Source organism: Dendrobium catenatum, unplaced genomic scaffold, assembly GCF_001605985.2.
Source record: "Dendrobium catenatum unplaced genomic scaffold, ASM160598v2 original_scaffold_76759, whole genome shotgun sequence".
NCBI classification, from domain to species: domain Eukaryota; kingdom Viridiplantae; phylum Streptophyta; class Magnoliopsida; order Asparagales; family Orchidaceae; genus Dendrobium; species Dendrobium catenatum.
Genome location: NW_021395205.1, coordinates 638,065 through 650,506, shown reverse-complemented (window position 1 = coordinate 650,506; position 12,442 = coordinate 638,065). Strand labels below are relative to the sequence as shown.

General features: G+C 32.9%; 2 protein-coding genes across 4 annotated transcripts in view; one reads left to right on the top strand and one right to left on the bottom strand.

Annotated features, from left to right (window-relative positions):
* LOC110095149 (GPI ethanolamine phosphate transferase 1) overlaps positions 1 to 1,100 on the top strand; it is a 40,713-nt gene extending 39,613 nt beyond the window's left edge. Inside the window, exon 18 of one of the 2 annotated variants that reach the window (XM_020820567.2) lies at positions 751 to 1,100. In XM_020820567.2, coding sequence (XP_020676226.1) covers positions 751 to 915 — 165 coding nt within the window. In that variant the 3' untranslated portion in view covers positions 916 to 1,100. The remainder of the gene's footprint in view (positions 1 to 750) is intronic. The other variant, XM_020820581.2, reaches the window with a different exon arrangement.
* A 1,901-nt stretch (positions 1,101 to 3,001) lies between these two features.
* LOC110095168 (UV radiation resistance-associated gene protein) lies at positions 3,002 to 10,443 on the bottom strand. Of its 2 annotated transcripts, none has more exons than XM_028691862.1 (6): positions 10,074 to 10,443; positions 9,193 to 9,399; positions 6,342 to 6,507; positions 4,757 to 4,923; positions 4,231 to 4,458; positions 3,002 to 3,277 (listed from the first exon to the last, which is right to left on the bottom strand). In XM_028691862.1, the coding sequence occupies exons 1-6, from the start codon at positions 10,299 to 10,301 to the stop codon at positions 3,161 to 3,163; spliced, it is 1,113 nt and encodes a 370-aa protein (XP_028547695.1). In that variant the 5' UTR covers positions 10,302 to 10,443; the 3' UTR covers positions 3,002 to 3,160. The 2 variants fall into 2 exon arrangements, with proteins under 2 accessions (XP_028547695.1, XP_020676251.1); XM_020820592.2 differs by having other exon boundaries at positions 6,342 to 6,510; positions 10,074 to 10,440.
* Positions 10,444 to 12,442: the final 1,999 nt, after the last annotated feature.

The window sequence follows — 12,442 nt, the reverse complement described above, 5'->3', positions numbered from 1 at the left end:
TATTGTGAGTATTATAAGTTTTCACTTTTGAAAAAATTAATGAATTTCTTATAGCTATCACACTAATATATTTAGTTATAAAAACTTGTTTTTCACTATTTTTTTTTTTTAAATAGCAATAGTTGTAGCAAAATAAAATCAGTGAAAACATTGCCACAAATGGGAACAATTATTACGTCCTCCGACCGGACATAGAGGAACGTTCGGTCGGAGGCAAATTCCCGCCCAAAAACGAATTGTACCGAGCAAATACTGAGCAATACCAAACAATAACGAAGAATACCATCATTTGAAGATCCAATACCGAGTTATACCGGGCTTTACCGAGCAAATACCGAGTTATACCAAAGTTGTACCGAGATTTTCCCAGAAAAAATCGGTACAACTCGGTATTTCTCGGTACAGCTCGGTATAACTCGGTATTGGTCTTCAGAGAACGGTATTCCTCATTATTATCAAATAATACCTAGTTGTACCGAGCAAATACTTAGTTTTTTGACGGGAAATTGACTCCGACCGGACGTTCCTCTACGTCCTTGCACCGGACGAAATAAAAGTTCCACAAATGGACCCATAGTTTCTTTCTTGAGTTTAAGATGGTTTTATGGTGACTCTTTTTAACTAAATGTCAGTTTATGATGTTTATATTTTATTTCATTGATTTTCTTATGTCAATATTATAATCTACAATATGAACTGATGATATCAAGATCTAGATTTTTCTCACCATGAAATAACATTCGACTGTAGGTTCGAAATACAGGAAGTTGGATGGAAATCGGTAACAGCATCAGCCATTTTGGAATCATGAGCGCGCAGGTTGTTTTCATATTACTTCTTTTTGCTCTTACAAATATCTATACAAAGGATATTGAGGTTAGGTCTTTCTCATCTTTATCAAGGAAGAAAATGTAGCATGGATGATGTTTTGTTGATATCTATTATTTAATTTCCTTACATTGATTGAGCTGTTGTGACAGCAAAGCAGTTTAGATGTTGGCTTCGTTTGGGATAGCTTTCTAGTAGATTTTTAGTACAACTATTTTTAGTTTAAAAAATTTTTGCACTAAAAAATTGTTTTAAGAAACAGTAAGAAAGCCGTCCCAAAAGAAGCTCAATTTCTCTAAATTTTTTGTTTGTTGTAGAAAAGTTGATATTTGCATTCAATTCATTGTTGCTTTTTTTTTTCCTTTTGGTAGGAAATAGTTAGATCCCTTATTTCCTATTTAAGTTCTCATTTGAAAGATTTCTGCTATTTTCAGTTTTATATAGTGGTGGCTAAAACATTCAATCTGTTGTACAATGCACTGAAACTTCATAGATATTTAACAAAATGTAATCTTTAATATCTCTAAAAGCAGCATACAGACTTAGCAATTTTCAAAATATTCTAAAACCTTAATATAAGGAGGATATAGATACAAACCAACAATATAGATTTACATATTTAATAGTGTTAAATTTGATATTATTTATGTAATACTTAAATTAAGACTATTATTTAAAATATAATTAAGCGTTAATTTTGTGCTATAACTGATACGATGTTTACAAATGATTAGCAGATGATAAATTAACTTTGATCCTCAGTATGGTTGCTGAAACGAGTGATCATCGAGGCAACAAAATCAAGTTATTAAGTAAATACTTTCAGAAATAAGTGTTTAATAACCTGGATAACTAAAGCTCACAAAATTCTGTAAACGTCGTCTTTAGTATTAATATATTCATCTATATTATGGTCTTACAGCAAAACTTATATATCTATATTTATTGAATACGATCCATGACTGACATTCCATAATTCAACCACCGAGCCAAATGGGGTCCTTATATTATATATATATCTATCTCGTAAGCTATCTTGTTGAAGTTCAAATGCTATTTGAGTTACAAGACTGGAGTTTAATTCATCCGATTTAACGAGCTATTTAAAATAAAGCTCTAGAATAAATCTAACGCTCGACTGAAACTTTAAGGGATAGTCCAACGAGCAAGATACAATCCATACACTTACCAATGCCATACGAACGGCTAGAAAGGTACGAGTAACATAAAATCATTCCGGCCGTTTACCAACAAAAACTCTGCAGATTGCGCTACAACAATAAAAGCAAATTGATATCCAAGCAATGAATGGGTTGTTTTGAATTAATAACCGTTGATCTAGGTTTTATATACAGTTTTTTAACCGCTTTATGGAATGATTATTTAATATAAATTTTTTAATTAATTTTTTTTTTTAAAAATTATTTCATAAAATAATAAGAAAATGATCTCAAATTAAAATTTAACTTGTTTTTAAAACTTCCTTCAGTCAATACTAACAACATAGTGAAATAAACAAGGCATTTAAATTAAATTAAGTTGGGCCCCAACACAACTACTTAATATTAAATGTTACATTCACTTACTTTTTGAAACAAGCACAAATAATATATCTGAAAAACGAGGTACTGCTCAATCACTACTAAATACATTATATCCTATAAATTAAAACTTGGTGAAGCAAAGGGAGTTACTTTTTCACATTATTGTAGGAAAATAATTTCCTCATAAAAATTATTTTTGAAATTAATAAAAAAAATAATTACAATATAAAAAAATTAAGCAGTAAGACCGTAGTTCAAACAAAGCCTAAATTAGATATTAATCCAATTAGACATAAGTATTACTCAATTTGTATCTCAACAATAAATTACCAATGAAAAATCAGACCTCAAAAATATATTTATGGAGCTCTTCTTAATCTATTGGTTGAAAGATTTGACTATCAATCAATAGAGAAATTATTACATCCGGTCAAAAACCGAACGGTCCGAATGTATACCGAGCAATACCGAGTTTTAGGTGACGTGGCACGTTGTTATTGGTCTCTGAACGCATTCAGACACCAGATGTAATAATTGCTCCAATCAATAAAAGCATTATAAAATTAGCCAAATAAATAAGAACTGATGGTAAATTAATAACTTAAGGCTTACTGAGCACATCATCTGGGTCAGAAAATTTGGCAGAAAAAGCATTTATACCAATTATAAGAGTTGCTTTAAGAAAAAAAATATATGTATGCACCTCTGGAAATTAGATGGGAAGCATAAAAAATATAAAATGGAAAACCTATTGAGCTGCTTCAGGTTTATTGTACAGATGAACTCCATTACTTGTCAAGAAATTCTGGAGATTGAATGATCCTCATTAGTTCCTTTAGATTGGCTAATATATTACGTGGTCCCAGACTTTCAGCACCAAAGAAATTCAATAATTGCTCCAAATCCTTCACAAGGGGATAAATAAAATCTGTTAGCAAAGGTAGATTAATAATTTTTTTTTCTGTAATAAAAGAGGTAGTTTTAATGCTTTGATGTCTCTTTCAAGATATTATATTTGAGTAAACATTGGAAAGGACGATAGAGAAAGATGCATTCATTAAGCCTATGTGAGTACATATTTGGTAAGGTTTGTGTATGACAATTAACAACAACAACAAAAATCTATCTTTTTATTCAATGAGTAACATTTTTCATTCAATTAGGCATCATAAAGTATATTCAACTGTGATTATCGACTAATGCAGGCTTCATTTGGGACAATTTTATTGCTGCTTTCTAAAGTAATTTTTTTGTACAAAATTTTTTTTATAGTAGTAAACAAGTTGTGTTTAAAAGTTGTCCCAAACAAATCTTTAGCTTGCACAAATTTTAGAATTTGCATCTTCTCAATAACCATTTCCCAAAAACAATAAGAAATGATTGTCCATGATTCTTTTGTTCTAAAAAGATAATATAATTATGTTTAATAACTTACATTAATATAGTTATTGAAAGAATGATCAGTGGTTTTGTGCAAGTCGTACATAATTCAAATGTTCTGTAAACTTCTTCCAAATAAAACAAAGATGGGGAGCTGTATATGTTTTGGTAGTGACTTTGATATTTCGAATATCCTAAAAACTTTTTTCAAATAAAACATGGATGGGGAGTTCTATATGTTCTGGCACTGACTTTGATAACTTATGTTTGATCTGAATTGCGAGTTATTGTTCTACTATAATCCAATTCAATGTGATTAGCCACGTGTCAAGATCTCATTGGGACAAGTACTGATGGTATGAACGAATTTTAAGAACTTAATTCTAGCTTGATGGAAAATAAATAGAAGGACATTTGTAAGAAAGGAAAACCAATTTTTGACATATAATGAGAGATGTGCAGTAAATTGAAACCAAACCTTATTTAGTAAGAATATTGCATATGCGGCTCTTGTAGAATCTTGGCCTTCTAAGAAAAGGGGAAACTCTGCTGGCTTCGCATTTGCACCAACAACTGGATTAACAATCAAATCAGATGTTGCAGTCTCTGTTGATGGTGCATAGTCACAAATGTGTGAACGAGAACCCCCTAAGCGCAGGGGGTATCGCAGAGGAACATCAAGATAAGATGCAACGAGCAAGACTACCTATAAAACATGAGTGATATTCATAAATCTACAGACTGCGACAAGGGAACCTAACAAGAAAGATTTTGTCAGGATCTCTACCCTCAGTACCATTACACTACCAAAAAAAGTATATCATATCATCAAAATGGAAAAAAAAGAAGGGAAAATATTACTAAAGTTTCGTTTGTGATGGTGATGACTTTCTCACTGTTTATTAAAGCAACTTTTTAGTACAAAAATTAAAAATTTTACACAAAAAAGCTGCTTTAAGAAGCAGTAAACAAGCTATCCCAAACGAGATGTAAATTGAACTTACATGTGCAACATAACCAAGAACAATTGAAGACTTCTGAATCTCCTTTTTGTCGCTGAAGAAACTCGTCTTCTTCAGAGGGAAGGCAGTAAGTTGCTGACCCAAAATAGTCAAAGATGACAATGTTGGTGACCTTGTCATATCTGGTAAAGATGATTGTACTTCATCTCCTAAAAATGTAATTATACTAGGATCTAAGCGCATTCAAGGGAATACACTGATGAAAAAATTGTAAATAACTAATAACAATACAGTCAAGCGAGCAGAAAACATATATTACGTATGAAAATAACCAAATCTCAGCTAATAAAAAGCATCGTATTCTTAGAAAAAGATGCCAGGAATCAAACGTGGTAAAAATTGACCAGTATGAAAATGATGACCAAAAGTAGAATGTAAACAGCATCAATTTGTTACAAGTTGCCAACTAAATTTTGAAAAAAAAAATGATCATTGTATTGATGCATAATGCGCAAGAAAAAGCCCAACATAATCCCCCAATTACTGTATATGGATAATTTAATCACATTTCTTCAATTTAATCTCTAGACAATAAAATATTATCTCAAATGGCCTCTCAAATAGAAACAGACATAAATGAGCATACAAAACTGATCTTAATTTGGTCCCTTGGCTACACAAAATTGTTCTCGTTTAGTCCGTAAGAGACCATTTCAGATCAATTTTGCAAAGTTGAGAGACAAAGGATCGGTTTGGAACGATTATAACTTTTTTAAAAGGTGGTTGTAAAGCTGGAGTAGAAAGTAATTTCCTAGCACAAAATTCCTTGCAAACAGGCCAAACAAAAATTGTGGTTGGGGTCTAAAAATCAAAACTGTAAAAAAGCTATCACAAACAAAGCCTAAATTGAAGAATTGTGATACTTTGAAACTAAATTGGCCACATACAAATAGTTCGAGAATTATTTTGGCCTTTTCCCCTATAATGTGATTTTTATAATAGACAAACTTAAAAGTGGTTAAGACTGATATTGAACAGCATAATACACTATGGCTAAGGCAAATCTAGTATGCAAGTTATACATGAGGGCATGCCAAAGCACATTCTGTTGAGCATATACTTCAGGCACAAAAGTGGAGGCATGGAAAAGCAATAAAAAGTTATACCAATGAGTGAACAAAGGTATCAGAATTATTTTCTTAAGCCATGAGCAAAATCTGATCTAGTGATTATTATTTCACAAGTATTTTGCAGTCTACAGGTTCCTATACCATGGTAGCATGTGCAATGTGTCATCTATCTAATTTCCACCATCCAAAAAGAATGAGTATCACAAAAGATTAAAAAAAGTGTGGGCATGAATAAAAGCTGTTACAATGTTACCAAATCCATGCAAAGTGCTAAGCACAGTCAACACTTATCAATAACTAAAAATTTAAAGCACCGCAAATTAAGCACATTAATACCATCTTTCCAAATGCTTCTAGCTTTATTGATGTACACGAATTGTAAAGCCATAATTAAACTTAGGAATGCGAGTTGTCAACACAAGTCCTCCTGGCCATAATTTTAATGAACCATAGTCACAACAACAAAAATGACATAGCAATAAAGCTTGACATTTTACCAGCACAAGGTTTATCAAACTTCTCCTTGGATGCATCTTCATTCGATGATTTTACTGGATACAATGAATTAACTTGAGTAATCATATGTTGTTGTCTCATCCGTAGCATCGTTTGCAAGCTTTTGGCATTCCCGTGTCCCATTTTTCCAATTACCAACTTATTAGCCTCCTATCAAAAAGGGAATGCTTATTAAAATGAGAGAGAGAGAGAGAGAGAGCAATTCATACCATTAGTTTTAACTCAACTAACGCTAATTTCACGCTAAATGACATACCGATAGATTGACCAACATAAATAGAAGATGCTGGTGCACTTATACAACAAAGTGTTAACAATATAAAATTGATTATACTGTAATCATACTAGACAAAAAAACTTCAATTTATTTGAATTCTTTTATTTCAGAGGGCAAATCTCACAGAGATCAGTGAGCATATGCAGGTGGGGTAATCATGAATAGAGGCATGATGGGGCCCCACCATCTGACTGGTTGAATTTTGAAGGCACATCTAGCCAGCCCAAACAAAAATAAAAATAAACAGCTCCATTATCTAAGCCGGCTTCTCTAACGCTACATAAACAAGACAATAGCCATGTGTCAAGCGCACAACCTAGTAGGAGGGTCTGGTAGCCACCAGCTAAAGCATTTGTATATAAAGCTGCCATCACTATCAGTTATGGAAATAATCTTCTAAAGGTACCTCCAAAGACTACCTTTATCTCTCTATTCCTTTGCCCATCACCACCAGTTTGTCCATCTAGTTAGCTTTCAATAAAAATATATTCATCATTTTCACATTCCTTTCATGCCAGTACCCGACATGAAAATGATAATTGAAATAAAAGTAACTGAACATGATCCAGAAAAGAAATAAGAACTAGGAGCTGAAACCCCTAGAGAAATATTTATTAATGCCAAAAGAGAGACCAATTAGAAGGAAAAGTTACATTTAATTCCAAGAGATTTGCTCATAAATTGCCGGCATGTTTGTGCGTGCTAAATGCTAATATAACATAATTAGTACAAATGCCAATCAATATGACCATGGAAAATGACATTCGTCGTTCTACATCTAATGGCCAGAACACAATGGAGTGAGCTACAATATGAAGAAATGAATCTCCCATTTCTGAAGGCTATATATTATTCAACCATATGTAGACCTTTGGCTTGTATTTGGTTTGTATTTTTTGCTTGGCACAAAAACTTAGATGTACTAGCAAATCATTATAATATTAAAAAATATTATACTGATATACATTCTCAAAATAGGTATGACAGAACACGCAGTCAAAGGGTTTTCACATTATACAAGTTAGTGGATCTATGTGGGAATAGAGGTAAAGTGCATGTTCTTGCAAGCCCAGTGCACCAATGCATGTGCATGTCCATGAAGTCTAGGCTGTTAACCAAGATTAACCTTTCCAATGGTATTCAAATGAGGATGCCAAAAGGTTTGAAGAGGAAATCAAAAAAATAATTCATAGCATTATTTGATGAATATTTTCGCCATTTTTGAAGCTTACGTGAAAGTGCTTTGGCTTTCTCTTTAACCAGAGGGTTGACATTCATGTGAATTAGTTTCCTAATACTCCTCCTAGACATCTATACACTATAAAATCACTCTCACAATGTATTCACAACATTGTACCATATCATACAAAAAGTTTTAAGATTAGACTAAATCCAACAATATTTTTTTAAGCTGCCAGTTATATCTTTTTTTTTTTTTTGTTATTCTTGATTGAGCCATTCCGTAGAATATTTTATTTTTTAGGTTACAGTTGTTTTGAATGCAGCCACTATTAAATGCCATTTTTTAAGCTCATCATCCTTTCATGCTTTCCTACAGTCAAATGGAAAGGTTTCTTGAAGTAGATCAAGTTGGGATCATTCTTAGTAATTGTTCTTCTTGAGTGACCGAGTTCCTAATCACAATAAGCTCCACATAGAACAAAGAGACAACAGGAAGCTTTCTTTCCATTTTGCAAGCCAATTCACAGTAGATAAATAACAAAGGCAAGGAAAAACAAATGGTTACCCTGCATTTAAATGTGGAAGAAATTTTGCAATATAGATTAGGTTAATACAATTATAGTAATTATCGAACCATGCACAATCCTGAGAAAGATAGGATGACATGAGAGGTCTACTATTTATGAGGAAATGTTTTGACATGCTCGACAACTTGTATTCCACATAGGTTAATAGATAACAGCACCTAAACAAAAGAAGAAAGAAAAAAATACGGTAAATATAGTAAACAAGAAGAAAGAATACATGGATTAGAAACAGTGCTCCATCAACAACTTTTGTGTCATAGTCTACAGTTATATGGTCATGATTGTCCGGTTAACCATCCCCAAATAATTTGGAAATGGAATTATATAATGTTCTTAATCAAGTCCCAAGAATTATATACTAGGGTAATATCATTGTGATTTCTTTGTGATACTACAAATGCTTCTTCCTCATCTAAAAGCACCAAACGAAAAGGAGAGGAGAAAAGAATATAATTTAAGTTAACTAGGAAAGACAATACTCAAAGGCATAACAATATTGGACAAATACAAGAGAGAAGCCATTGGGCAACAAGAAGCCTGGAAGAAATTTTGCATCCATCCACTTTCACAAAAGCAAACCATGTAATTGAACACTATAAATAACAAGGATGCAAAAATGTCAAAAATGAGCATAAATTGCTGAGAACACGAGCATACTAAGTATTATCTAAGTGTTATCGAGACAAAACAGGAAGCAGCATCAACATGACTACAACACTCTAACAAAATTTTCAAATTCACTTAAAAAAAATACACTCCATATCATATTCACTTGAAATCAGTTACCTGTAGCTGTTCCTGTGCTGCACATACTCTCTTTCCAGCAACCAACAAAGATCTAAGAGAATTAGCAAGCTGCTCTTTTTTGCATTTCACGTCCTCCTTTGTCTCCCTCATCTGCATTGCCATCTCCCCCATCGCAAGCTTCCTTGCCTCGAGCTTTTGTCTCATCTCATACAGTTCATTGGACTGTTGCAGATACTTCTGCCTGACCTGTTTACCATATTTCCATGACGTTAACCATCAAACCAATCAATTAAAGCATACTAATTTTTTATTCATACAAGGAAAAATAATAGAATCCATAAGGATATGCTCCGTTAAGAGGAATTAAGTAAAAAGAAATCTTGTTTACCTTATAATTACATCTTGCTTCTTTGGTTTGAGTGAAATTCATAGAAAATTATTTTGACCAGGAAAATTGGAACATATGCATATTTCTATATCTACTCAAGGATTAACCAGTGAAAATTTTAAGTATAACTGAAGTACGAAAAACATTAGGTTGTATTCATTCTTAAATTTATCTTTGTATCCATTCAAGCCAAACAAAAAAGATCAATCACACTTCCACACAAATTCTCCTCAATCAAACAAGTAGGCGAAAAATAATTTTAATTTAATTCGTTTATCGTATCCTTTCCAGCTCTTCTCATTCAATCCCTTCAAACGAAACAGACAATAAATCCTTGCAGTGTTTCTTGCATGCCAAACCCTAAAATTACTCAATGAAAAGCAAAAGAAAAGCAAATTCTTCATAGGAGATGGTTTTTACTCATTTGAACAATAATCTAGATTCCAAAATATTAACCCAAGCTTAACAATGGAATCAACCGGGAAAAGGGAAAGAGAGTGATCAAACTTAAAACCCTACAGAGGAATCCTACCTCGATGACGGATCTGAGCTGCTGAGAGAGGAATTCCTTCCGTTCCTTGGCCTTCGCGTGGGCCGAGGAGAGGCTACACAGTCTGGCTAGCTCCTGCTGCAGCTCTTCCCACTCGATGATCTTAGGATTTTCAACGCAGAGGATCTCCTCGCCAGGAAAGGAATCGGCCTCCGGTTTCTCCGTTGATGCAATTTCTGAATCTATGTCGTCGATCTCTTTGGATTCCATTGTCTGATTTCATCATCTCCGGCGAACAGCGTCGGACGGGACGACGCTCATCGGCTATTCATAGCGGGAAGTCCGAGAGAGGACGCGCGCGCGAGAGCGAAACTCATTTTACGGAGACAGAATCGGGCTTGGGGGTTAGCTGGGCCCGGAAAAAATATATAAGGGCTGTTTGGCAACAAGTGGGATTTAATTTTAATGGGATTTAATAAATCATGTAAATCCGAATTTAGTAAATTTAAAATGTGTTAAATCCTAAAAAGCTGTTTGGTATGTTAAATGTTAAATCTTGTTAAATCCTGAGAAATTGTTTGGTAACATATATCAGGATTTATGGCAGTTATGAATTTAAGTTTAAAGGAGATATTTATAAAATTAAGATTATTGCATAAAACATAATAAAATCAATTTTAGGTCATATAAAATGACCAAAAATTCAATAAAATTTTAATTACAAACTAACATGGACCAAAATGAGAGTTGAAATATTAAATAAGCTAATTATATTAATATTTAATTACTAATTATATCATTAATTAATCAATTAAGTTAAATTAGATAATTAATTTATGCACTAATTCTACTATTAATTATTTAATTAATTAACTTAATTATTATTTGTTTAAATTATATAAATTAAGTTAATCGATAATAACTTTGAGGCGTCTAGGGTTTGTATTTCATCTTTTCTTTTCGTCGTTGCTGTTCGGCTTCGTTGATTTGCAGGAGGTGTACATATTGCGCGCGTCGCTACTTCGGTTCCTTTGTGGCTGTTCGACTTCGCTCCTTCGGCTTCGTTGATTCGCAGGAGGTGTACAGATTGCGCGCGTCGCTACTTCGGTTCCTTCGTGGCTGTTCGACTTCGCTCATTCGGCTTCGTTGATTCGCAGGAGGTGTACAGATTGCGCGCGTCGCTACTTCGGTTCCTTCGTGGCTGTTCGACTTCGCTCCTTCGACGACTTTCCCTTCTTGTCGGATCAGAAGTTACGACATTATGATCGGAAGCAAGAACAGGAGCTCGCTGGCTGTGAAGTTAACTTTCTCCCTTTCGCGCGCTTCTAATGTTAAATCCCGTTAAATCCACCAAACCGAGGGATTTAGTAAATCCGGGATTTAAGCCGTAAATCCGTAAATCCGGGATTTATGGAATCCCGGGATTTAACGCGCGCACAAAAACCGTTTGGCTGGATTTAGCGTAAATTCGACTTAAATCCCACGATAAATCCGATACCAAACAGCCCCTTAAAGAAGTTCCGAATTTAGACTTACTGTATAATTAATTGTTGGCATTCCATTCAAAAAAGAAAATGGGGTGTTTAATGAGATATGAAATTTAATATATGGTTGAATGAAAATTTTGAGAATTAAAATCCTTAGTATTCTAATTTTAATTTTAATAAATTCATATTCAAATTAAAAATTTTAGATGATGAATCTGTTAGGGTTGTGCCCTAAAGAAATATTATAATCCTGTTTTTTTATTTCCGCATTTTATATTATGATATAAAAATTCCTACAGAATCGATGACAAAATGATCTAATTCGAGATCAAATGATTCTAAATCAAACATACAAAGCGTAATTGAATATTTTGATTTATTAATTGGTTAATCAAATGATTTTTAAAGTATATGTGATTATATTTAAAACATGAGTCTCAATGAAATAAATCCAAAAAAGGTTGAGATCGTCTAATTCTGACATCATTAAAGTATTCAAATACTGAAAAAATGATCTATCATCAAATGAAATGGTATTGGTCATCTGAGTGTTTTGAATTTTAGTTGTTATGGAAAGTGTATGCAGAATTCTAATTTAAACTGAATCATGTGAATTAATAATTCATTAGATTGCGGTCTAAAATAATTTGGAATCGACAACCCTAAACCCTCATCAGCAACAACAATCTGACGACCCTAACAGTCTATGTTGTTTTTAGTCATTATCCTTCCATGTCGTAGAAAACAATCAAAACATAACATATTTTATTTTTCAGCAGACCAAACACCATTAAATGAAATTTCATTAATTTATTTTTCAAACAATTAAATATCCTTAAGAAAATCAAATTACAAAATATTTAATTTCCATTATATTTCAAATGCAAATATATATTGAAATATATATTACAAAACAATATCTAA